Genomic DNA, 27,374 nt, shown 5'->3' with positions numbered 1-27,374 from the left:
AACTCATTATGCCTTTGCTGGAGTCCAATTTGTTCACCACTATGTTTTTTTTTATGTTTAAATTGAAAATTCGTGATGTGTTAATGTAATTATTTTTCTGCTAAATTTGGTGCAATGGTGCGAATTTAAGTGTGTATTTGTAATTATATCAGATGAATTTGAATCAAAAGTTAAATCCAAATATATTGCAGATAAATTTAACGTTTAAGAGTAATTTACAATTATTTAATATGTACAAATCTAAACAGTATAGTAGTTGTTCAATTTCAGGATAAATAAACAATTAATATTTTAATGCATCCAATCCAAATTTGAATTGAGCTTCTCTTTTCCCAAAAATTTGTCCAAAAGTTGCTGGTACCCTTCTTGTAACCTTATAGTAATATTTTAGGATTTCTCATATTTTAGAAACATCTTGAGGAGCAAAATTTTAACGTGTTAATAACTACTCCTTTCGGTCTCAAATGTAAGCATAAGTATACTAATATCATCATATTAAATGTCACTATTCCAAAATATTTGTTAATCATAATTTTTACTTGTTAATAACTATTCCTTCAGGTCTCAAATAACAATCATTTTTAAGAAGGGGTAAATATGTTTTAATCCTTAAATTATGATCTTTTAAGTCTAATCCTTATTTAATTTTAATAGATCTTTTAGTCTTTAAACAACTTTCCTGCACTCAGTATTAGTCCCTACTCACTTAAAATTTGTTGAATTTATGCTTAAACTCTTAATTTTTTTTAACAAACTTTGTTTTATCAAACTATTAAATATTTTACAGATATATTGTAATTTTTTTATTGAACCATATATTTTGTCTTTTATAATCATTCATTTATATTAAAAATTTATATAATTTGTTCACAAATTATGACACTCAATTATCCTAACATATTGTGTCTTCATTTAGCATAGATCATAAAGAACTAAAAGGTTATCGGATTAAAAAATGGAATAATTAATAATTGATTAAAATGGGTTGAACGTTTCTCAAGGCTGTCTCATACCCGTTGATCTCAACACACACGGTTGATTCATCATGTTTGGCATTTGCATAATATGACTTAATATCCCTAGAAGTACTACACCATAGATCATCATCACAATACCTAATGACAGTCTTCTACAAATAGACATGCATTAAATGCTATGGATACCACCACTCACATCGCCTCCAATCAGTCCCAACACAATTTGCTATTTTTGCTAAAGACAACAATACTCATATTTTTATAACATTATTTTCTCTTTACAAAATTTTGCATCGCTTGGAAAACTACTACACCATATCAGTAGTATAAATAGGGTTGTAGATTTACACTCATTTCTCATCACCTTCATTCATAGCTTATAAAAAAAATTAAGATGGAATCCCATAACAAGACGCAGAAAGACACAGGGTGAGTTGATTTTCATTGTTTTTGTTTAACAAACCCAGCTCCACAACTACACTTGTAGCTAACACTTAACAAATGTCTGAGCTTTTTTAACTTTATAATCTAATTATTTTTATACTCATACATTTTAGTGAATATCCAGGTTCAAGTATGATGAGAAAACCGTAGATGGCTATGAACTCGGTGACTTTATTGACATAACTGCAGAACAAGTACGATATTGGTTCCATGTTTTATGCTTACATTTGTTCATGCATTTAATTCCACTGCCATTATATGATCATCTTAACGCTAACTCCATTTTATACTTTTTGTACACCCAGGCTGAGCCCCAACCAACGGAAACTGAGAGTGATTCTGCTTCACTTTTTGCTTCGTTACCAGATGACAACAGTATGCAGGATGTGGTAAACGAGCTGAAGGTAATGTTTCTGACAAATTCGATTTATAGCATAAAGTGTCTCATGCTATTTAGTACAAAACGATATATATGAACGAATGACAACTAACTTTGTTATTTGTTTTTCCTTTTCCATGTAGCGCTTAACACTTTGTGTTGAAGGGGTTGAAACTTCAAACCAAAAAATGTTAGAGATACTGGTTGGACTGGTAAAACTTGATATTAAGTCCCCTAACCCAACTGAAAGAAACTATAACACCAACCCAAATGATAAAGCTAGAGATGAGCCAAAACAAATGACTACGTGCATGGCACCGAGTCAAAAAAGGTAAACCTTTGACAATCACAGTTTTCTTACTGGAATCTCAACTGTCATCTTATCAGATGATGACCAAACTGTTAACACCTTTAACATCCAGTTTGGTTCAGTTGATGAATTCCAGGCCACTAAAATTGCTTCCAAGTCTAAAATGGATAAAGGGAAATCACCTATGGTTTACAGCAGTACCAATCCAGAAAAAAATGGGTCAAATGACATGTTAATGCACAGTAACTTTAAGAGATCACCATATGCAAAGGTATTAACGTACACAATACAACTTTCATGTACTCTTAAATTTTTTCAATATAACTAAAATTTTATTTAACTTATAGATACTTGTAAATGACGACGTTGTTGTTGCTAAAAAGCTGTCATTTACTCCTTCACCCACCAATATTTCCTTCAAGAGACAGAAAAGGATGTCACCCTCGGAAGTTGCTGCTGCAAAGAGTTGCCTAGCATCTCCAGGATCAACCTCCACCATGGTTACAAGGGGAAAGCATCCTCTGAGACCATTTCGCCCACAAATATTCAAGTTTAGCAGAGGAATCCTTCCAAAGATAATGATAAATGACTATCAATTTAATATACCATATTTAAAGAATGTTTAGTAAAAATTTATTTTTCATGTCGTATTTGTGTGTAGTATGTAAAATGCACATTCAGACCAACTGTCGACATGCGTCTGACGGCAGAGGAGTCCATCCTATGTGCGTATATATTCCGAGATGACTTCCAATCGTACGTGTTTGATGAACTATAAATCCTTTTTATATACTTACCCACTTAAGTTTATAAGAATGTTTTTTTTTCCATCCATCACTTTCAGGATCCTTATTAATCAAATGTTATATGTTATTGTAGGAAAAATGAGCTTGTGTTTTCAATGGGGAACAACGTTTTTATAAGATCCGAATTTCAATGTCTTGTGCCTAGAGGATACGTGGGAAGACAAGTAAGAAGTAATGTATTTCTAGGGTTTTTGTTTACTTGCAAATAAAATAAAATTTATGCACTTTTATGCTAATATATTTGGTAAAACATATAGATCATATACATGATGGCTTTGAAAGTTATGTGGGCTCAAAAGCATGCATTGACCCAAAACATGTGGTGTTTGCCTCACTCATCTGCGGTAATATGACTATCTGTTGTATACCATACTATGTTACAAGATTAGGATTTTGATTTTTCACATAATGTCGCTTTTTCAAATATATGCAGTCAGATGTGCAATCAGGTTTTAGCGCTGAGAAGCTTGTGGTCATATACGGGCATGAGTGGATGCCAGCCTTTAAAAAATTCAAGCTGCTATACATTCAAACTACTGGGTATACTAGATAATATACATCTCTACATCTACATGTTGGTTTATTTACAAAATATAATAGTATAAACACTTATAACCAATGTAATTCTGTATTGTGTAGATATATGTCCCTATTGTGGATGAGGGAGGGCACTGTTGTTTGATGGTAATACACATTATGGAAAGAAAGATCTACCTGTTGGACTCTCATTTGGTTGTAGAGAAGGTTGAGGAAAGACACCGTATGTTAAAACAAATTGCAAGTGCTCCTGTAATTTACAACTAGTAACTAATGAAGTATTTTAGGTAGTGCCTTCAGGCTTCTGTTATGCTGCTGTAGTTGTGTGTAAGTCTCAGGTTTTTCTGCTATGAGGTCTATTTTAGGGGTTTTGTTTTGTTGGTTGTGTGCTGATTGGCTGCTATTTCCACTAGTTTTACAATTGTAGCAGTGCCTCTGTTTTCTGTTGTTTTCTGTTTTGGCGTTTTTGCTGTTACCATATTTTGTAACTCTCTTATTTGTTGGTGTTAATAATATATGATGTTTCGAAAAAACAAAAAGTAGTAACTAATGTCAATGAAGCATAATTTAAATCATCCTTATAACTATTGATGTAGGCTACAGTTCTGTCTCAGATGGTTCTAACAACTTATGACTATGAAGTGGACTTATGTGTCTTTCCTGACTTTGAATTCTGGGATATAGAAGAACCAAGGGGTGTTCCCAATTGTGGCCACAAGTATAAATTAAAATAACTATGACCATACTCATATAACTCAATCCGTAGTTATTGACCATGTTTTCCAAAATTTTAAAATGACCTAATGGACTGTAATGTTAATTGTGTTTTGGACTGGAACTCTTGCAATTTGATGCTGGCTTTATTTGGTTTGCGTTTACTTTATGCTAGTGATGTTTTAAATCCTTGGTTTGATGTTAGGCTAATGACAATTATGTATTTTGTAATGATATTCTGCTTTGATGATCCTATATTGGGTCCTAAACATTTGGTTGTGTAATATTTCTAGTCCAGGTATTAATGAAGGTTGTTAGTAGCATATGTTCCCTAACCCATTTTCACATTTATTATCACGATTTATTAATTGTATGCTCACACCACACATATAATAGAAATTTCTTGGTGCATCATTTAATTAATAAAAATGGGTTACAACTACTAATTGTTGTGCTCTTTAATGTGTTGTTGTTTGTGGCTGACTTGGTTTACTTGTGCAAAAAAATTATATCTGCATCCATATAATCACAAAGGCAATGGGTTATGGTGTCTTCATGATTAACACAACGACCACAAATGTGCAATGGGGTCATACTTGCATGGTGAAGCATGGAGAGAGTAGGAATATATTGATGGCTAAAACACCAAAATGAAATTTTTGATATTCTCTTGTGCCTTTAGCTTCCAACTTCAACACCACTGCCTACCATTATTTATCTCAAGTAAAATTGGTTTGGATCAACACCTTATAACCTAAACTCGGAGTGCAACTTGAATTAAACATTCTTGATGTTTTCCACTGTATTAGGATGAATAATAGTGGCAATAACCAATAGCTTTAGGGTTCAATTCATTATCAGGGGTCTTTGAGCAACCAAGGAAAAGAATTCCATTTCCGATTCTGTAATGTTACCCAAACATTATGATTACCTAATGGTAATCAACATTCACATCTATGATAATTTAAAATATGGGTGTCAATTGAAAGCAAATAAGTGCTCCCACTGTATAATTTTTGATCGTCCGACCCTGTTCCTTAGCTGGCATACAAACATTATGATTACCTAATTGTAATCAACATTCACATCTATGATAATTCAAAATATGGGTGTCAATTGAAAGTAGATAAGTGCCACACCAATTAAGGTGATATAGGTCCAAGATTAATCTACATTGCAACACCATACAACATTACGACACAAATCCAGATAGTGTACATCACACAGACAACTTGGTACTTCACACAAACTAAAATATTCAAATAACATACTACATCACACGCAAAAAACCACCATTGTTTAAACAATTTATTTAAATTTTCTCTATAGAGCATATTACTTAAAAACCCTATTGAACCCCAAAGCATTTCCATGACAGCAACTGATCTGCAACACATAATTTTTGCAACATAGATTAAAAATTTATCTATAATGCATAAACAATCCTTAAAAATTACATGAAATAAAATAATAAAACTGCTTACACAATAATCTCCGTAACAAGGTTTCCATAACATGGACGGTACACGTTTTAATCCTGGCTCAGCATGTCTTTCAAAGCGGATAAATAAATTATAAGGCAGACAAATAATGAAGACATTTAAATTTAAAATACAAGGAATCATGCTATAATAACTTGACATTCACTTACATTGTAACCCTCAGTGGTGTACGCATCCTCGTCTTGAAGAATTCCTTCGTCGGTTGACATTGGTGTTTGTGTCTACCCAACATTGATGTGACTGATGGAAGGACAACAACGTCTATTATGACCTAAGACACCACAAACGCTGCCAGTCTGTGTACGTTTGCGTTTACCAAGAGTACCACTGGGGTTAGCTCCATAGCCTTTTGTTCTTACACATTGTGGATCCAACACATTCTCGACATTCTCGTTTGTGTTGTTATGTGCCATTAAAACTGTATCACAATTTGCGTTGTTCCTTTTCAATTTAAGCCGATTAATTTCACCACTCAGATATTCGACAACACGATTGTACTCATCTTCATCTTCGTATACCATCTCAGCAACAACTTTACACATTTGGACTATGCCAGAATACCTTTCAGCAATTTGCGAGTCCCAATAAAGAGATCCATTCGCATAACTAGCACAGATCGAATCTTTAGCAAACTTGGACCACCTGGGCAAAACCAAACATTTTGGAAGATCGTCAAGATCAAGATACAGAAGCACAACAAGAATATGATCACAAGGCAAACCAAGCGATTCCATTCTAAGACACGAGCATTTCAAAACAACTGGTTCTTCGCAGTATGTCACATGCCAAACCCTACCATCACCACAATATTTTGAAACCGTGAAAATATGCCCCATGGACATTTCTTGGCTTTCTATAATTCTAAGAAACAATGATCTTTTCAGCACGGTACGAAACATAAAAAAGAGCGCCTTCGTAAAATGATTAGCTGCATATTTCTCTAATGAACGTAAACTAGTCTGCATCACTGGAAGACCATAATTGGATTGGTAATCAGATAAAATTTCCCTGAACCAAAAAAATGTTAAACACCTGTGGAACTGTTGCACAAAATCAGTCATGTTCATCCGAGAATGCACGTATTGTCCCATATGGAGTGCCTCACAACGAGAGGTGGTTCTTATACCAGCAAAGAAACTTCCTCTGATGTAAGCGGTGGCCCATATATTCTTCTTTTCGTACATCTCATTGATCCAACTGTTGTTTTCTAACCCAAACTTTTGAACCATCTCAGACCATAGATATTCAAATTTGTTAATCTCAATGTCAGCCAGCATGCATTTTTTCAGATAAGACATAAAATCAGGAATCCCGATGTTGGTGGAAGCATTCCTTAACAGATGCCAAGCACACAACCTGTGGTGCGCTGCAGGAAAAACCTTTTTAATGGCATTTTTCATTGCAAGGCCACCATCTGTTATAACTGATAAAGGAGGTTTACCATTCATTGCACTAAAAAATTGTTCCAACAACCAAACATATGTTTCTTCGGTCTCCCGCGTTACTATACCAGTCGTAAAAACAATGGTCTGATTATGGTGTTTAACACCTGAGAACACAACAAACGGACAATTGTACTTGTTCTTCCGATAGGTTGCATCGAAGGCCAAAACATTTCAAATATCTCATTGTTCATACGACTTTCACCGTCACACCAGAACAAACGCTCAAGCCTCCTATTTTCATCAATACAACTTTTAACAAACATAAGAGGATCGTTTGTGCAAAGATCTGGAATACTTAATTGCACCACAAGCATCAGAAAACAATGATTTGCGTTGTCTCACAACCTGGTTTTACAAATCCTTTTTAACAAATCATACCTTATGAAAACCCCTGGAAGCATTTGCCAAAGACCCGTACATTTGGTAAGGTCTTATCCCTGCTTTTCGATTACGATCAATTTCAGGTATGTCGGCCTCGCTCATTTTTCTGTATGCTGGCAACATTCCACAAAGAGTACCACCTAACAAATCATGGTTGTGATCAAACTCAAATACCGTAACATACCAATACCTTGACAAAATATCTAAATGGACTCGAAATTTTGCATTACACCCACATCTTGTTTCATTTTTTGGCTCGCGCTTTCGGGTTTCCATGGTTAACCTCATATCCTCCCTGAATCCTTGACATGAACAAACAAAGGTTTGCTGAACTACTTCACCATTCCGATCCCTAACCACTTGGCCCTTACGAACTGAAAATCCCGACGTTCTAGCAAACCAAGAGTAGAAAAGGTAAGCAACATCTAATCCGACAAATTCATATCTCTCCACATTAGCCAAGCAAAAATTTTCCAAGTCAATCTTCATTATATCAACCATATCTTTTATGACAATAGGAATGACTTCATTAGGTTCATCGTGTGAACCTTCAAATGCATCTGAACTTCCGGTGACATCTCCATTGATTTATTCTGCAATTCTGTTGTTATTACCACATCTTTCATCCTCAAAATCCTGTAACAAGTTAATCTTTTAGCCTCATGTTGTGTAATTTTATAAACCAACAATTAATTTCCAATTTTCACATTTGCGATTACTTACACTGGAAATTCTAGGACCTCCTTGCTCAAATAGAGGATTCAAATTGCTTGTGATCTTCCATCCATGTCTCTGAGTACCAACATTTTATATCAATCAAGGTTACCACAACTTAATTAAAACCCAGCCATGTACCATACAAAAACCCAACCAGCATTAATATGCATAATATACCAACACAAAGGTAAACCATGTCTCTGAATACCAAATATAGTAGTACTACAACATGAATAGGGGCAGATCGATTGTCATTTTGATCAAACTAATAATACCTCCATTATAATCAACAAAACAACCATTTTTGTTTAAACCAAAATGGATTAATAAAAAAAACAAAAAAAATATATTAAGGAATCTAGATCCAGCATGCAATCCGAAAAACTAATAAATATGAAGTTTTTAAACAAAACATGTTATATGCTAACCAAAATGGATTCAGTAAAAAAAAAAAAAACAAAAATGAAATCTAGATCCAGCATACAATCCGAAAAACTAATACAACTGAGTATAAGCCTCTTGGGTATCGACTAGATTCTTTTCTTTTATCTTAGATCTCTCCTTCACAAATGTTTTTTTTATCCTTTTTGAAGGAACAAATGTTATATGTTTAGCTTTCAGATTTACTGATTGACTATTTTATATTTAATCGCCTTAATTTGTTTTGTATTTATTGAAGATACAAAAATGGAAAAAACATATTAAATGTAATTAATAAAAAACCGGCTTCACCTAATATAAACGGTACATTTGCAAGTTTCACCGTGAGAGACCTATGTTGTTTGCTCATGCTAGAACTCGCCTCAAACTTAATCTTTCATGTTGATTGTTACAAAATTGTCTTTCACAAAAGAAGAAGATGAGCGATTGTTGGCGGACATGATGGCCTTTCCAGATGCTTTAACTCCTCATACTATAGTTTTCAAAGCTTCTACTTATTGGACATGATGGCCTTTCCAGATGCTTTAACCTTATCAACCATATCACACTGAATTTCTTCTCTCTTATCCTTACTTATAATGCATAGATCATTTTTAACAATATCACACTACTTGTATTTATGTTGTAAATCAGAGGCTCAACATTTTCTTATATATAGATGCATTTGATTATAACTTGACCCGACTTCATAGTTTCTTAAATAACCGTGGTTTAATTCATACATGCAATTTGAATCATATCATATCATATATATTAATTCTACAAGAGCTATATAAATTAAGTCTACAAACAATTCAGGCCACATACTTAAAGATCACCATGAAGATTGACAAAATACATTTATAGTATATTAATGAATAATATGTATATTAAGAGTTTCATTGATACACTTTCGGTGTAAAATAATTTCACACCAATATTAATTATGAACACTCATAATATTGCCACATAAATTCCCTTTATGATAAAAAATATAAAATAACCACAAAATGTTGGATATTTATTGTTCGTCTGTGTAAAATTAATTTACACTAACGGTACATGCTCCAATTTCTATATATCAATGCCCCTTTCTATATAGAGTTGCAATCTGGTTTAAGAAGAATGCCTCCAAGGCCAATTTCATTTCTAGGTATGAAGTTGTTTGTATTATGAAACAATAAAACCTCTTCTGGTGATGACTCATTTGGCATTCCCTGTGTTATCCACTCATGAAGAAGTTGTCTGTGAAACTTTTCCATTGGTGTCATTATCTTCCTCTTATAAATCACTGGTGTACGTTTCTTTGAGGGAACCCTAGACTTCAAAAAAATTGGAATTTTCCTGCCTAATTAAAAGGAGTTGCAAATTGTTAGAATGACATATAAGGAGAAAATGGAACATGCACTCTCAATGTAAAATTGTTTATATATATATATTGACCAATATAATATGAATAATTTGATGTCAATATAAAATAAATGAGGCCCCCGCAAGTGGACGGTGGGATTGGTCCCATCAGATTAGTCGATTCTTGGATCGGATATAGAATTTTTAAAAAATAAAATAAAAATTGATGTCAGTATAAAATAAATTTACACTGCATACTCATTAATCTCTTATAAGAATCTCCTAAAAATTCCGTCCAAAAAGAAGAAAAAAGAATGTACTTAAAACAAAATCATTTTAAAGAAAATGGTATATCAATAAGGAACAAACAAATTCCATTTAAATTTATTTTTACTTATGTTTGAAATTTTAGACAACTAAATCGATGTTTTATATTTCTTAGAGGACTAAAATACGTCTCCCTAAATTTCTTACAAGTTACTCAAATAAAATAAAAAAGTGATAATTACTAGTACCATTATTTGTGTTTGAAACACTGCTTGAAGGATTGGCCTTGACATTGAGATTGCTTGTATTCTTCACATCTTCAAGGTTATCCACTACATTAGGTTGAAAATGAATGGGACAATTTCTTTCAAGTTTTTCACTCTCTGACTTGTCTTCTTCTTGTTCCATTGGACAAAGTGGAGTGATCGATGAAACCATTGTAGTAGTGACAAAATTATGTGACAAAAAATAAAAGTGACAATTAATTCGAAAATGTGTGAATGATTCTAATGCACACGCCTATATATGTAGACACCTTAAGAGTAGTGTCGTTTTAATTTTACTTACATAGTAATAACATTTCATAAAGTCACAATGGTTGGTTGGTGCTCATTAAAAAAAATATACAATGGTTGGAGTAAACACAAAAGACACAATGGTTAGCACTTAGCCGCGTATAGAATAAAATTATTGTGTAATCAATAGTATATATATAAAGTAAGGTTTTTTATGTCACATGTCACTTCCACATTCATTCTCAATATTTTTATTATTTTTTCTATTTTATTTAACATAAATATCTCAACAAACTTTTGATCTTATGCACTCAGTATTTTTTATCTCAACAAACTACACATCAATCAATCAATCAATCAATCAATCAATCAATCAATCAATCAATAGTATATATATAAAGTAAGGTTTTTTATGCCACATGTCACTTCCACATTCATTCTCAATATTTTTATTATTTTTTCTATTTTATTTAACGTAAATATCTCAACAAACTTTTGATCTTATGCACTCAGTATTTTTTATCTCAACAAACTACACATCAATCAATCAATCAATCAATAGTATATATATAAAGTAAGGTTTTTTATGCCACATGTCACTTCCACATTCATTCTCAATATTTTTATTATTTTTTCTATTTTATTTAACATAAATATCTCAACAAACTTTTGATCTTATGCACTCAGTATTTTTTATCTCAACAAACTACACATCAATCAAATATTCAATCAATCAATAGTATATATATAAAGTAAGGTTTTTTATGCCACATGTCACTTCCACATTCATTCTCAATATTTTTATTATTTTTTCTATTTTTAAAAACCAATATTTTATTTAACAAAAATCGGGTTTTCGGGCTACTTGATCGGATTGCTCCGAAACATCCCCAGAAAATCAGAAAAAATTCAAGGACCATGACTCCCATAGAAGGGACTTCTTACGGGACTCCGCCCCTCAAAATCCAAATTTCCATCGTTTAGTCCCATTTTTCATTTTTATTAATTTTTCATATTCTCATAAAAATCCGAAAAAATTTCGATTAGTTTTATTTGATTTTTAGAATTTTTTGGTACTATTTTTATGATTTTATTTGAAGGAAAGTAATAGTCCATGTTTAAAGGACCCAAAACTATTATTACTTGGACTAATTCATTATTGATTTTGTTACACTTTTTATTCTTGCATTGGACATTCATCTCATCATTTATATTTATTTTTAATTTTTTTTGAAATATTTATATTTATTTTTATGATATTATTATAATTGTAAATTTAAATAAATTCAATCTAATATACTGACACGTGTATTCGTGCACACAAACTTATAAAACTTATTTAATATTTAACCCGGGCAACGCCGGGTCTCTAAACTAGTATATATATAGGAAAATGCTACTTCTCAAGAAAAATAGCTTCAAGAATTTTTCAAGAAATAGTTGGCAAATTTTAATTGGATGATTTATTTGTCCACTTCCTATTTTTCAGCCACACCTCCTTGAATTGTGGCAAATAGTGCATTGTGATTGGCTATTCTTTATTCTTGAAGAATTCTTGATGTTATTTTTCTAGAGATATAGCATTGCTATATATTAAAATGGCTGATTTTTCAGGGACCAATACAAGGAGCACGCCATTTCAGACTTTTTTCCTGCAAAAACTCTGCATGAAACTAATTTTATTTATTTTTGCATGGAATATAGTTCCTGCAAATTTTCCAAAGTTTTCAAGACTTTTCTTTTCAATTTAATTTTTCTAATTTCATGCAAATTTCTTTGAGGATTTTCATACATTCACAATTTTATTTTACATGAATATATTACTGTCTCCTGTTTCCTAGACCGTCTGTATGGAATTGAAGGCCCGACTTTCATAATAAAGATAGTTCCCTAATAAAAAAAAATGCATTTTTTTAAAGTGCAAAGAAAAACTCATATTGTTAGTTTTATTTTACTTTTTGAGATAATAATTATAATGTTTGTTGTTAGAACTTTGTTGTTTTATACAATAAGTATGATCCGAAAATTACAAATACTATAAAATTATTTTATACGGCAAGTATGAGTCAAAAATTACAAGTATTCTACAAAAATAAGGAAAAAAAATTATGTTGTGTTTTTATTTGTAAACATGTAGTCCATTAGACTCACGAGTTGGACTGAATTGGAGGGAGAAGAGAGATTATTGAAAATGGAATATTTTGAATATTGAATTGACTCTGAAGTTGATTCCTCGATCTTCATCGTGGCTCTCTCCCTCTAGACCACTCTATCTATCTCTTTCTAGATTTCTGACTTTCTTTCCTCTACGAAAGAAGTAAAAACCTATATTTATATTGACATCTGATAGGTGGAATTCTGCCTATCAAATTTGGCTTGCCTAAGGAGTCTGAGCTTTCTTCAGATAGAGGGAAATGACAATTCATCCACCCGGTTACTAAAACCTCTCTGACTCTCTAGGCGAAGTTTTGCTCGCTTAGCGATTCTGCTCTTGTATTTTCCCTTAAACTCTCTGGATCCCTCGCTTTGAGTAGGCACCGGACTGCCCAACGAATCTTCTTGTCATGCAACTTTGACACTCTAGATTCTGATTAATATGGCTCCCTAAGGGTAAAAAGAGATGACTACTAAGATTATTTAGTGCTCCTTTTAAAGGCAAAAGTGTCTTTATTTGGTGTAAAATAAATAAATACATATGACCATCCAAATTCATCCAAAATGTAACACACACATCTCTGAAGCTAAAATGATTTAAGGTATAGCTACAGCCACCCGTAATTATTGTTGTTTCTTGCATTAAATCTTCATTTTTCTAGTTTTGGGCTACGTGCATAAGGCTATACTTACCCACAAACTGTATCTTAAACTGGTTCTTGGCTTTTCTTGCATTCATTGGTCTTTAGGTACCATATTTGCATCCATTAAATTCAAGGCTTTAATAAATACATCTTTTGCACCATTTTCCTCACATTTTCCTTTGCTTTCCTTATAATTTAAAAATAAAACGAAAGTTAGTAACAAGTACTAAAACACTCCAAAAAAGGAATAAAACCATGTTATCAAGTATCAACTAAACCTCTAATTAAGTGCACTTTTTATCATCGTAATAAAATATCGATCCCACAAGGACTTGTGATCCTCAAGGTTCCCTTTTTCTCCTAAGTATGTAATTGAAAAGATGAGTTTGGGTTTTTATAAGATGATTGACTTGAAAATAAGAAAATAGTTTTATTAATATGCGATGATAAAAATGTCGTAGGATTGTGGGTTTCTATAACTAGATAGATTACAGTCAGAAGCCCTATGTTGCTATGCAAATTAACATTATGAAGTATTTGTTTCACCTTACAAATCTGATATCTACCTTTGCATTTCAACAAAGATTGATGACAAATATTATGAATTTATTATGTTATAATTAGTCAATTACTTTGAAAAGGTTTGATTTTAACTAAGTGATGGTTTGTTCTTGTAATGTATATATGAATTGTTACCTTGATTGAGCAAGTTCAAATAATTATACTCATAATTCATTTAAACATTGATTATTTGTTCTTGTAATGCCCACATCAATTGTTTTCTTGATTAGCCAAGCTCAAATAATCATATGGCACAATTTTAAAAGCACTTAGGTGAACTATAGAAAACATAGCAACGTGGTTTGGGAATTTAGGTAAAATATATTATTGTGACTTCTTCCCAGCACCTCAAGATCAAGGGAGTCTACTCACAGAAAAAAATAAAAGAAAATTAAAACAAGAAGTAAAGAAACTAAACTTTATTGAAATTGCAAGAATAAGATACAAGAGTTTCTATGCGTAAACTGATGAGTAAAGCTTACTAGATTACATGCCTTTTTTTTAGTCACAAGGGTCCCCAATTTCATGCAATTCACTAAATATCATACTTAAGTGCACCTAATCACACATGGCTATCGGAATTCACAAAAAAAAAAAAAAAAAAAATTAAGGGGTGGAGTACCACCAAATTACGGCCGTAGCACCTCATTACGGATGGTAGTAAGATACTATTTTCAGCACTTGATTTATCAGCTTTTAGAAACACTTATGGGGACGATTTTGGGTCTTTTAGCAGCACTTATGAAGTCTTACAAATTGATTTCCCACTTGTGATTTATTGAAGAAGCATTCCGCTAAATTCATTTGATCTCTTAACAACGAAATCTTTATAAATCGTTTTTTTTTAATGGCAATATATGTTGAGTACATAAAAATATTTCAAAATAGAAACTTCCTAAAATTAACGATGCCCATGCTGAATAAAAGAAATGAGCATGTAAACATGTACTAATTGAATTCAAATAGTAAAGATTCATATATGATATTTCAAAACAACGTTTATATTCTGAAATTCATTTTAAAATTCTTATAGAATCATAAAAATATAGTTTTTATTAAGGAGAATTATTCTTTTATAATTTAATCAGCGTTGAAGACCAATGTCGATTAATTTCAGGTTATGTATGATTAATGATTATGAAGGTATGATAAAAACCGACTGTACTTGAGGGCAAACAAGAATTCTTTTCCCCTTAGGTTTCCTCAACTTGAAAATTTATATTCAAAACATATCGAGTACTAAATATGAGTATATCTTTCTCCGTAGTGCATAATATATGCAAGGCCCGGGGTTCAAACCCCTGCCATCACTAAAAAAAAATCTTTCTCCACAATTCAAACTTTATTTCAACATCTCCTAAAAAAATACTTTATTTCAACATGTTGTGGAAATCAAACCTTTGATGGTAAAAAAGAGGAGCTTTAGTAACAATTTTTTTATATGTATAGTTAAATTTAGTCAATAATTTCAATTTTTTACCGGTAGTACAAAGAAAAAAGTTTGGTATACTTTGTTTTCAATTTTATCATGAAGGCAGGTAAGCTTGTACTGTATAACAAAGAGTGCTTCATCTTGTATGCATGCAGAGAAAAATAATTGCTTTATCTTTTATTTTACCAGAAGAATCGAACAAGATTTGCCTGTTCACAAGTTGAATTGAAGAACCAATCAATTTGCAGATTTGTTCAACTCTGGTCGGTTCTTAATCTTTCAAAATCAAATCGAACTAAGCTCAACTAGTTCATTTTTTACCAAACATTATTTTTTAATACTTTCTCATTAATAATTAATCATCGGACTTAATCGTGGTTAAATCAAATAAGGGTTTAATAATTTGTTAAGACTTCTAAAAAATATTCCTTCAAAATAAGACTTATAAAAAATAAAAAAATAGTCCATGTCATATAGATCCAGCAATGTTTTACATTTGTTGCCGAAGGCTAACACGATCCTCTCTTTTTATCCGAGTTTGCGACAGACTATGCTTAGCAAGACTAAGAATTCTAAAAAAGTAATTTTGATATTTAATAATTTAGTGATTAATTATTTATTAGAGCTTTTTTTTTTAAAGAAATTAGAGTTTTTTTTTATATATAAAAATAATTGTTATTGAAAAAGATTTTAAGAAAAGCTATTCAAGACAACTTTTTATTTGAAGCAGTTTATAAATTTTACTTTTTCGATTCTAATCTTTTGAGTTAAATAAGTTTTTAGTCCCTATAAATATATCAACATGCAAATTTCGTTTTTAATCCATCAAACAAATTTCTTTAAACGATGATCCTTCAAATATTTTCTATTACCATTTTTATTTCTGTTTTTAAGTTAACTCGCTTGTTTCCTTCAATTTTTTGTATTTGTATTTGGAGACAAGCTTAGAATATTATAAGAATTTCGCTCAAATAAACTTAGAATATTTTTTAGAAAAGATTAATTAAATATATTTTTTAAGCACCAAAATTATAACAAAATTCATATTCAAAATTAATTCAAAATTCATCTATTGTTAAAATCTTATAAACTTTTGGTAGGAAGATTTCTATAATATATCAAACATGACAACAAAAATTAATTCAAAATTTCAAATGTACAACGAGTCGACTTAAAAATAGTGACAACAAAGGCAGATATAGAATGCTTGAAGAACCATTGTTTGTAAGAAAATTATAGACCAACTAAAAAACAAAATTCGATATATTTATGAGGAGCAAAAACTTATTTAACTTGTTAAATCTGACTTAAAATCGCATCGTGCATCAACAGTAGGAAGCAAATATTGTAAAACTCGTGTTTCTGCACTATCGTCTGGGTGACACACATTCGTCTTAGGGCGGCACGGGTGAGGCACATTTCTCCGTGTTTTTGCTAGTTGTTGCATGTGCGGCACGGGCTTACCTGCTTAAGGCGCATGGTACCATTTTGTGAACCTCTATTTAAGCCTTTTCTCACTCTTTCCTATGTAATCTTGTCAAACCAAATGAGGGAACTTAGAGACTATAGTCGCGTATCTTTGGGTGAGAATTTTGGGTTGGTAAACACTTCACAAATACCTTGTGTAGTGAGATATCATTAGATGAAGGATAGAAAAGTTTTCTCTCTTGAGTGAGCTAAAAAGTGTATAAAAATTAGGGTTTGTTCTTTCAGAGCATGTGAAGCTAATTTTTTGTAACCTCTTTGAATCACTCATTTCATAATGGAATATTGTTCTGCTGCTCTCTTCCCTAGATAGAGGTCAATTTGAGTCGAACTCGACAAATAAATATTTTTGTGTTGTTTCTTTTCTCTCATATTCTCATGTTTTGGTTATGCTTACGGTGTTGCTATGCTTAGTTACTAGGTCTATTAAAGCTGTTGTTGCTTGAAACTACTTTTGTTTGATTTCCGAATCCACAACATAAAGAAGCCATTTTATTTACAAATAAAAACTTCTAAATGAAACCATTTTTTTTAAAAAGGGATTTTTTTTTCTCACCAAAAAACAACTTGTAATAAAGGGACCATAAAGAATATGGAATATAATTGAGAGGTCTTGTCTACTAAATCTCTAATCTGATTTTAATAACATTGTGTTTTACTCTATTTAGTTGAAACAAAAGTAGAAGGAAGCAACATACAAAGTGTGGCAGTTTTTGTTTTTATAAAAGTTGACCCCAATTTTAAATTTCCAAATTTGGCAAAAAAATTTAAAATTTATAAAAGTTGTCTAAAAGTGATGACAATGAAATTTTTTATTACTTCATCCAAACAAAAGTTTTGAAAAATGAAAGTAATTTAATTGAATTGTCTGAAATTTTAAATTTTTTTAAAATTTCTCAATTGTCTCGTCCAAACACACTTTAAGGAGTGAAATTTTGATCGGGAGATTAGTCACTTTAGTTCCTGAATAGGAAAGGAGTCGTCACGTTAGTCCCAGAATGCAGATAAATTGCAAAATAGTCCTTGAATGTAGACTCTGTTAGTCAATTTAGTCCCTGAATGCAGACTCCGTTAGTCAATTCAGTCCCTGAATATAGACTCCGTTAGTCACTTTAGTCCTTGAAATTGACCAACAGAGTCTACATTCAGGGACTGTTTTGCAATTTCTCTGCATTCAGGAACTAAAGTGACTACTCCTTTCCCATTCAGGGACCAAAGTGACTAATTCCCCAATTTTGATCATTAGACTACTTAACCAAAAACATTAAATATTGGCAAACAAGGATTTTTCCTCTCGGGAAAAAATAGCAAACAAGAATTCTTTTCCCCTTAGGTTTCCTCAACTTGAAAAATTATATTCAAAACATATTGAGTACTAAATGTGAGTATATTTTCGTCGGAATTCAAACTTTATTTCAACATCCCCTAAAAAAAAACTTTATTTCAACATGTTGTGGAAATCAAACCTTTGATGGTAAAAAAGAGGAGCTTTAGTAATTTTATATATATATATATATATATATATATATATATATATATATATATATATATATATATTTAAATTTAGTCAATAATTTCATTTTTTACTGGTAGTACAAAGAAAAAAGTTTGGTATACTTTGTTTTCAATTTTATCGTGCAGGCAGGTAAGCTTGTACTATATAAACAAAGAGTGCTTCATCTTTTATGCATGCAGAGAAAAATAATTGCTTTATGTTTCAGAATCAAATCAAGTTGAATTGAAAAACCAATCAATTTGCAGATTTGTTCAACTTTGGTCGGTTCTTAATCTTTCAGAATCAAATCAAACTAAACTCAACTAGTTCATTTTTTACCAAACATTATTTTTTAATACTTATTAATAGTTAATCATCGGACTTAATCGTGGTTAAATCAAATAAGGTTTTAATAATTTGTTAAGACTTCTAAAAAATATTCCTTCAAAATAAGACTTATAAAAAATAAAATAGTCCATGTCATATATAGATCCAGCAATATTTTACATTTGTTGCCAAAGTCTAACACAATCCTCTATTTTTATCCGAGTTTGTGACAGACTATGCTTAGCAAGACTAAGAAGTCTAAAAAAGTAATTATGATATTTAATAATTTAGTGATTAATTATTAGAGCTTTTTCTTTTATAGAAATTAGAGTTGTTTTTTTTATATATAAAAATAAATGTTATTGAAAAAGATTTTAAGAAAAGCTAAAGACAACTTTTTATTTGAAGCAGTTTATAAATTTTACTTTTTCGAATATAATCTTTTGAGTTAAATAAGTTTTTAGTCCTTATAAATATATCAACATGCAAATTTTGTTTTTAATCCATCAAAGAAATTTTTTTAAACAATGATTCTTCAAATATTTTCAATTACCATTTTTATCTCTGTTTTTAAGTTAACTAGCTTATAAATATATTAACATTGTGTTTTACTCTATTTAGTTGAAACAAAAGTAGAAGGAAGCAACATACAAAGTGTGGCATTTTTTGTTTTTTTAGTACAACTAAGTGTGACACTTTGACACAGCTAGGATTGAAGCAAAGTGAGTCAAATACAGACCCCTTAGCTTAGCTGGTTAAATGTGCCAACAGAAAAGCCATACCAACCATGTCAATATTCATCTCTCAAAAAAAAAAAAACCATGTCAATATTCATAGAGATTTCCAGATTCCCACGCCTAATAATACAGTTACGAAATTGGGATTGTACTCTACATATATGGGGCCACAAAATAGTGTAAAGTGTAATTGAAGAAACTAAAATAGAAGGGGAGGTGCCTGGTGGGGTGGGGATAGAAATTTGTGAAAGCGAAGTATTAGATATCTTATCTTATATTTAATTAAGAAATTGGTTGGGTTGAGATTTTTATTTGATCATGCTAATTGCGTGCTTGTCAAAGATACTTGCAGCAAAGTCAAAAATTACTTAATCCATTGGAAGTTATACCCTTTTGACGGCTAAACACTTCTAAATTCTACCCAAATATGGAATACAATGTTCTTTCTAATATTTGTGATTATCTTCATAGCAATAGTATTAGTGTTTTTAATATAAAACAATATTATTATTTGTGTTATCATACTTTTCACTTAAGATTCATGTTTGAAGTAAATGTGATTTCAACTTACTATATTTTTATGGGTTAGGTTAAGTTTTCTTGGGTTAGGTTAAGTTAATAGATCAGTAGTTGTTTGAATTTTGATAACGTCAAAGGGACTTTTTTTATATACCACGCAAAATTTCAATCAAAGAGGATTGATGAAACTTACAAGGGATACACGAACCAAACATTCATGTCAATCAAAAAGAATAATACTCAATTGTGTAAGTAAATCATAGAATTTTATAAATGTAATCTTCTTCATTTATAAATATTTTAAAATGATTTCTGCAATTGTATTATGTTAATAAAATATGAGTTTTTGTTTAGATATGTTATCAGCACATCCATGACATTAATCATCATCATCATGTGATTGAATTTAAATGGTTAATGAGCTTCACGTAATGATGAATTATTTTGAAAAATCCAAGTTTGATTTCTTGGTAAAATGATTCTTACTTTACTATCTCTCAGTCGAACACCGGATTTCTATGGCTATTCTCCATATGGAGGGTTAACATCAAAATCAATCATATATACTAGTCATTTAACGGTAGTTTCAAATGCATTTTGATACTACTAGCTAACTTAATATTGATAATTGGTTGAGCTTGTTAGGTTATAAGGGGAGCCTGAAGGATCTTCCATATTGAGTCAATGACAACCATAGAAGTAAGTGTGACATCACAACTTAGCCCAAAACCTTAAGACATTGAGTTTATGAGTCCTCTAATTTATTTGTTGATCAATTTCCACTTTTTCAAGCAATGTGTGACTTTCAACTCACACTTGCTACACAACAATCTTTCCTTCAAGTGTGAGTCCATCATTTTATTATACTCCCCCTTAAGCGGAGTTTTTTCATCCATATATGTTTGTACTTGCACCGTTGTTGCCGCTATATCAAAAGAACATGTCATCTGACCATCATTGTCAAGAAGACCCTCGACACAAGGAGACAGGGGAATATTTGGTCAAACCATCGGCTCTAATACCACTATTGGATAATGAGGGGGGAGTGAAAAGTAATTCATATTGGCACAAGAGCAACCCACAAGTGAGTCGGACACCACATCCCAAACAAAATCTTAAGCCATTGAATTTATGCATCCTCTCTCATATATGTTTCTCAACCTCCACTTTTTCAAACAATGTGGACTTTCAACTCACACTTCCTACACAACAATTAAGTCAATATGATATTGTTTTAAAAAAAGAAAACAACACAATCCTTTATTTTTAGGAAGAAAATGGATATTTACTTCATTCTAAATCATCAAAAGAAAGGTACCGTTTAGCCTGGGAAAGGCTGGTTTTTCCCACCATGGGAAAGCTTTTTTCTGACCATTAGATCTAGTGAAGAACACATCTTTATCATGGACTGTCAGTATTAAATCTAACCAAGGCACCTACCTCCCTCTTCCGCTACAAAAACACGTGTGTATTGTTTTCTTGTTTCTGGGTTATGTTTAAAGTTACCAATTCTTAATTGAAACAAACACTGATAAAATCTAAATTTGTTAACATGGGGGCACCGTATTTTAAAATTAAAGTTAATAAATATCAAATTTTTAAGAATTTGATTCTGTATCATGTATTAAAAAAAATCACCATTTTTTGTTAAGGGTTCAAGATCAATACTAAAAGAAGAATCAAATGATTTTTCTTAATGTTTCTTTTTATTCTAGACTCGGATCTAGATGTTAAACGATTGAATTGAGGTTGTGTTGTTTCTGGTTTTTGTTTTTGTCTTGGGGGAAAGCCGCCGTTGGGTTGAGGAAGCAGATTGGTTGTGGTGGCGCCGACAAGAGAAAGAGGGAGAGACAGCGGTAGTGATGATGGTGAAAGGGAGAAGAAGGAGCGTGATATGCAGTTTGAATCAGAAGGAGTTTTGTTTTGATAGCTAAACAGAACAAGAACAGATCCGGTAAGGTGGTGGTGGTGGGGCAAGGAGGAAGATGAGTGGTTAGATTTAATACTGACAGTCCATGATAAAGAAGTGTTCTTCACTAGATCTAATGGTCAGAAAAAAGCTTTCCCATGGTGGGAAAAATTAGCCTTTCCCAGGCTAAACGGCACCCAAAAGAAAATCCTTGGAACAACTTTCTTCGAGCTTATTGCCATAAAATATTTCATTATGATAATTTAATCAACTTTTCTGATATGTTACCACAAGCCATATCTTTTCTATTAGGACAAACTAATTATTTTCCTTTTAATAAGAGAATAAAAAATAGGAGAAAAAATTGTTAATTGATTGATAAGGACATAATGATATGTATGATTCATGTTGAACATTAAATTTCTCACTTACATCTCAAATGATGAAATTTTAGTAACTAAACTATTTCATCAAAAAATAAAAAAATCTATTACATCAAAAATTAATAAGAAAAAAAAAGATAAAATCATTGCTAATCATTTATGATGATTAATACGAGTATTCTCTATGTACTTTTTCTTTTGTAGTGATAAAGTAGTAAAGGGAAGACTTTAACAAAAGAGAACAAAAAAAGTGAAAAAAAAATAATGAAAGGAATTTTCTTTACAATAAAAATCTAAAGTGGAAATATACCAAACCAAAGAGTGCTCCACAAATAATTGATTGGTTCAGCGAATATTTTTTAATACAATCATGGATGACCATGAAACATTATATATACAACTAAGTCTACAACAACCCTTACCAATTTGCAGCCTCACTAGCTTGATCAAACCACTGCGACGCAACGCATATAAAGTCAAGAAAATGCTAATGATTATTATAAGAAGATCATAATAGTAAATATTTAATTAATTAAATAGTTGAAATAAGTAGCTAATGAATGAATCAATAAAAAAACTCAAGTTCGAATTTTGGTAAAAATAATTATTAATCAAACTTTATTTATCTTTCAACTGAACTCTTAGAGTATCAAAACTTTTTAAAATTTTTGTTCGCAGAAGTAAATATACTTTTGGGTTCAAATACAACCTTAAAACGAGTCGATATTAAAACTCTTGATAGAGAATTTTATGTTCATTATGATCTTAATAAAAGATTAGACTAATTACACATATGTCACCATTACAAAAAAAAAAAAAAAACTCCATTCTCTTCCCTAAAAGAAGAAAAAACTAAATTTCATTATCTCTTTTTTATAAGAGATAAATAGGTAGAGGGTCATGCTAATCGGTATCTCGAGGTTGTGCTTAAAGATGCCAAAAAATGTAATTATTACCATAAAATGAAATATTTGACTTTTTTGTATTAATTACACATTTTTCAATGTAATAACTGCTACTCCCTCCGTCCCACAATGTAAACCCCTTGCTTTTTTCACATTTCTTAAGAAAAGTTGTTAGTGTAATTAATGTGTCTATTTTGTGTGTTAATATTACCAAATTGTCCTTTTTTGTATGTGTATTAAATTTGATTTTTCATATTTCAAGATAAGTTAGTAGTATTAATTAGAGATATGTTTAGAAAAAAATATTAAATGCATCTAGTAATTTGAAAAAGAGTTTACATTTAGGCTTTGTTTGCGAGTTTGGAGGGGAAGGGAAGGAAACGCTTTGGGGGGAGAGAAATATAAGGGAAAATTGAGAAATCTTTCAAATTTTTTAAAAGAATAGTTTTTTAGAGAATGATAAATTAATGCATATGATTACTATATTTTTAATGTTAAAAAATAATATAACAACATAGATTAAATTTGAAGAACTCATATAAACCCTCCAAAACCCTCCTCCAATACAATTTTTTAGTTCCCCCAAATGAGGAGGGTTTAGTATTATGAAGAAAAGTTAACCCCCCAAAGCCCTCCCCTCCCATTTTCCTCTATTTCTTCCCCTTGCTCATTCCTTTTTTCACAAGTCTTCCCCTCCAAACTCGCAAACAAAACCTTAGGGACAAAAATAAAGTCAAATGAGTGTTTACATATAGGGACGGAGGAAGTATATAATATCCTTTTTTAGCATTCTTAACCAGTGTTCCGATCGGTTAACATTTCCCTAAAAATTAATCTATTTGATCTAGGTTAAAAATTAGATGCATCGATTATTATTAAGTAATTTGTTTGGCTATAGTGCCCATTTACCTCTTTCTTGTTTGACTATAAAACCCAACTCCGTCAAATAAAACTTGCGGCGGACTTTCAATAAATAGCCGCTATATATTTTCCTTTCACACACACATTATCAATATGAATGAATTTGACCATATAATTGTCATATTAAAATATTGTCAACTTTGTACCAATACAAAATATTGTCAACTAGCTCATCACCAAGTGAAAACCGTGTGCATATATAACATCAATAATTTTCATCAAACAAGTAAAACCAAAACACCCTTCAAAAGAAAAAAAATACATATACTCAAAGTTCAAAACCAACCACAAGTTGTAATAAAATATAATAGTATGATTATTATTCATTGCTAGCCAAACCAAGCCAGCAAAGCAAACCCATATTTTCATTCATTGAACAAGTTTGTGTCTTACACTTAGAAAAAACAACAACAACCCTAATTGTATAAGACTATAGTTTCTTTAATAACTTAAATATTCCTTATTTTAATCTATCTTCTATCTTCAATGAAAAGTCATCACCATCATCTTCTTCATGCTTCATTTTCTTCTAATAATTCTATCATACCCTTAAGTTCTTCCAATCATCAATTACCAAAAAATATGGCAATATCACCTCAAACATTTCCAACTACTAAACCACCATCATCAGAAACGGCGTCGTTTATCACCCCAAATATCACTAACTTTAACCTCCTCCATTCTCTTTTACACCTCACAAACCAAATATGTTCCTTAAACGCAGCTCCATGGTGTCGTTTCCTTTTAAACAAAATTTCTTCATCCACTATACGTAAAACGCATCTCCTCGGTGTCGTTTTCGATGACCTAATTCGTAATTCAGTTTCGATATCAGTTTCAGCTTCGAATTCAACTCGTCAAAATTCTTACGTTCTTTGTTTAGAAGAAATGTATATTGTGCTTCATAGGATTAAAACTCTGCTCGAAGATTGTTCTAATGGAAGCAAATTTTCTATTCTTATGCAGATTGAAACTGTTGCTGATAATTTCAACAAATTAACCGGTGAATTATCAACTCTTCTTGATGTTTTTCCAATTCAAGAAATGAACTTAAACGATGATGTATTGGAGCTTGTTCTTCTGATTAGAAAACAGTGTTCGGAAACGAAGAATTTGTTAGGTGAAGAACAAATTCATCTCCGAAACGACGTTGTTTCTGTTCTTGAAGGAATCAAGAGAGAAATTGTTCCAAAAGAGGAAAAATTATCTTCAATTTTTGAGAAATTGGAGATTTGTGATTCTTCAAGTTGTAGAAGTGAGATTGAAATTCTTCAGGAAGAAATTCAGAATCGGAACGAAGAACAATCGAAATCAGAGATTGTTGCGTTGATCGGACTTGTTCGTTATGCGAAGTGCGTTCTTTTTGGTGCAACGACGGCGTCTTCGGGAAATGATGGCCGTTTACGGCGGAATCAGTCGTTGGAGGTGGTGGTTCCGGCGGATTACCGGTGTCCGATAAGTCTTGAACTGATGCGGGATCCTGTCGTCGTGGCAACAGGACAGACGTACGATCGTGTTTCTATTAAGCTTTGGATGGATTCTGGACACAACACGTGTCCTAAAACAGGTCAAACCCTGGCCCACACGGAGTTAATACCTAACCATGCTTTGAGAAATATGATAGCTATTTGGTGCAAAGAACAGAAAATTCCATTTGAAGGTGAAACGGTTGCCGTTAAAGTTAACGGTGGTATTACAAATAAGACAGCTTTGGAAGCAACGAGAATGACGGCGGCGTTTTTGGTCAACAAGTTGACGTTGACTAACGGTTCTTTAGCGTCGATGGAAGAGACAAATGGCGTCGTTTATGAACTTCGGGTTTTGGCGAAATCGGATTCAGAGAGTCGAGCTTGTATAGCTGAAGCTGGAGCTATAGAGATTTTGGTTCGGTTTTTAAGCTATGAAATTGGTTCTCAAAATCCGAGTTTACAGGTTAATGCAGTGACAACAATATTAAATCTCTCGATACTTGAAGCGAATAAGACAAGGATAATGGAGACTGAAGGTGTTTTAAGTGGTGTAGCAGAGGTTTTAAGATCGGGTGCCACGTGGGAGGCGAAAGCAAATGCGGCGGCTACTGTGTTTAGTTTAACTGGTGTGGTTGCTTTTAGAAAGCGGTTAGGTAGGAAAACACGAATCGTTAGTGGATTGGTTGAGTTGGCGAAAAATGGACCTGAGGGAGCGAAGAGGGACGCATTGGCGGCAATTTTGCATCTCGCAGCGGATAGGGAGACGGTGGGAAGGTTGGTAGAGAGTGGGGCCGTGGAGATGACAGCAGGGATTATGGCGGTAATGCCGGAGGAGGCGGTGACGATACTTGAAGCAGTGGTTAAGCGTGGAGGATTAGTGGCGGTTGCGGCGGCTTTTGTGGGGATAAAAAAATTAGGGACGGTGTTAAGGGAGGGATCAGAGAGGGCGAGGGAGAGCGCGGCCGCGACACTTGTGACAATGTGTAGGAAAGGTGGATCAGAGATTGTGGCGGAGCTTGCGGCAATTCATGGTGTGGAAAGGGTGATTTGGGAGTTAATGGCGGTGGGGAGTGTTAGAGGGAGGAGGAAGGCGGCGACGTTGTTGAGGATTTTACGTCGGTGGGCGGCGGGTTTGGATGGTGGTGAAACGGAGGGATTTACATCAACAAACACTTTTGTTAGTACATCAACTACCATGGTTGTTCCAACTACAACTTCATTAGCACAGTAACACACGTTAATTTGTAAATTTCTTATGTGTTGTTGTACCATTGTTTTTTCTTAATTCATTGGTTTTGCCATTCTGTAAAATGTAATCGATGCAGCAATGTTTTTCATTCTTCATTTAATGAAAAATATATAATGACATTCTTTCATTGGTTGTGTATTTTGATTTGAGTTATTAAGAAGTGAAAAGTGATCGTCTTTGCCTTTGTAAATGAATTTCTGAATACTTGTACTTGCAGTAAACAAAATTGAACATTTTTTTCTTCTTTTTTTGTCCTTATAATAATTTAATATGAGAAAATGGTGTTTCACTTCAATACAAAAAACTTATTAAGGTGTGGTAAATATATACTTCAAAACTATGTTTTTGTAGATTTTGGTGGTGATGATTCAAATCATGGTAACACGAGTAATGAGACTAATCAAATCATGATGTCGAAAA

The 27,374-nt window shown here is 32.1% G+C and overlaps 3 protein-coding genes across 3 annotated transcripts; 1 reads left to right on the top strand and 2 right to left on the bottom strand.

Moving 5' to 3' along the window:
- Window positions 1-5,890: 5,890 nt before the first annotated feature.
- LOC146927379 (protein FAR1-RELATED SEQUENCE 7-like) lies at window positions 5,891-7,132 on the bottom strand. Its single transcript, XM_085707065.1, has one exon. The coding sequence runs from the start codon at window positions 7,115-7,117 to the stop codon at window positions 5,891-5,893; it is 1,227 nt and encodes a 408-aa protein (XP_085563191.1). The 5' UTR covers window positions 7,118-7,132.
- A 354-nt stretch (window positions 7,133-7,486) lies between these two features.
- On the bottom strand, window positions 7,487-7,996 carry LOC146927378 (putative protein FAR1-RELATED SEQUENCE 10). Its single transcript, XM_085707064.1, has one exon. It carries the CDS (start codon window positions 7,994-7,996, stop codon window positions 7,487-7,489), a length of 510 nt encoding a protein of 169 aa, XP_085563190.1.
- A 16,456-nt stretch (window positions 7,997-24,452) lies between these two features.
- SAUR21 (ARM repeat superfamily protein) lies at window positions 24,453-27,081 on the top strand. The gene has a single exon (XM_085700656.1). The coding sequence runs from the start codon at window positions 24,723-24,725 to the stop codon at window positions 26,934-26,936; it is 2,214 nt and encodes a 737-aa protein (XP_085556782.1). The 5' UTR covers window positions 24,453-24,722; the 3' UTR covers window positions 26,937-27,081.
- The last annotated feature ends 293 nt before the right edge of the window (window positions 27,082-27,374 follow it).

This window comes from Medicago sativa, chromosome 4 (assembly GCF_051527215.1).
Source record: "Medicago sativa cultivar Bolivia chromosome 4, Bolivia_mono, whole genome shotgun sequence".
NCBI lineage: Eukaryota > Viridiplantae > Streptophyta > Magnoliopsida > Fabales > Fabaceae > Medicago > Medicago sativa.
The sequence above is the reverse complement of the archived record's forward strand: the minus strand, read 5'-3'. Positions and strand labels throughout refer to the sequence as shown.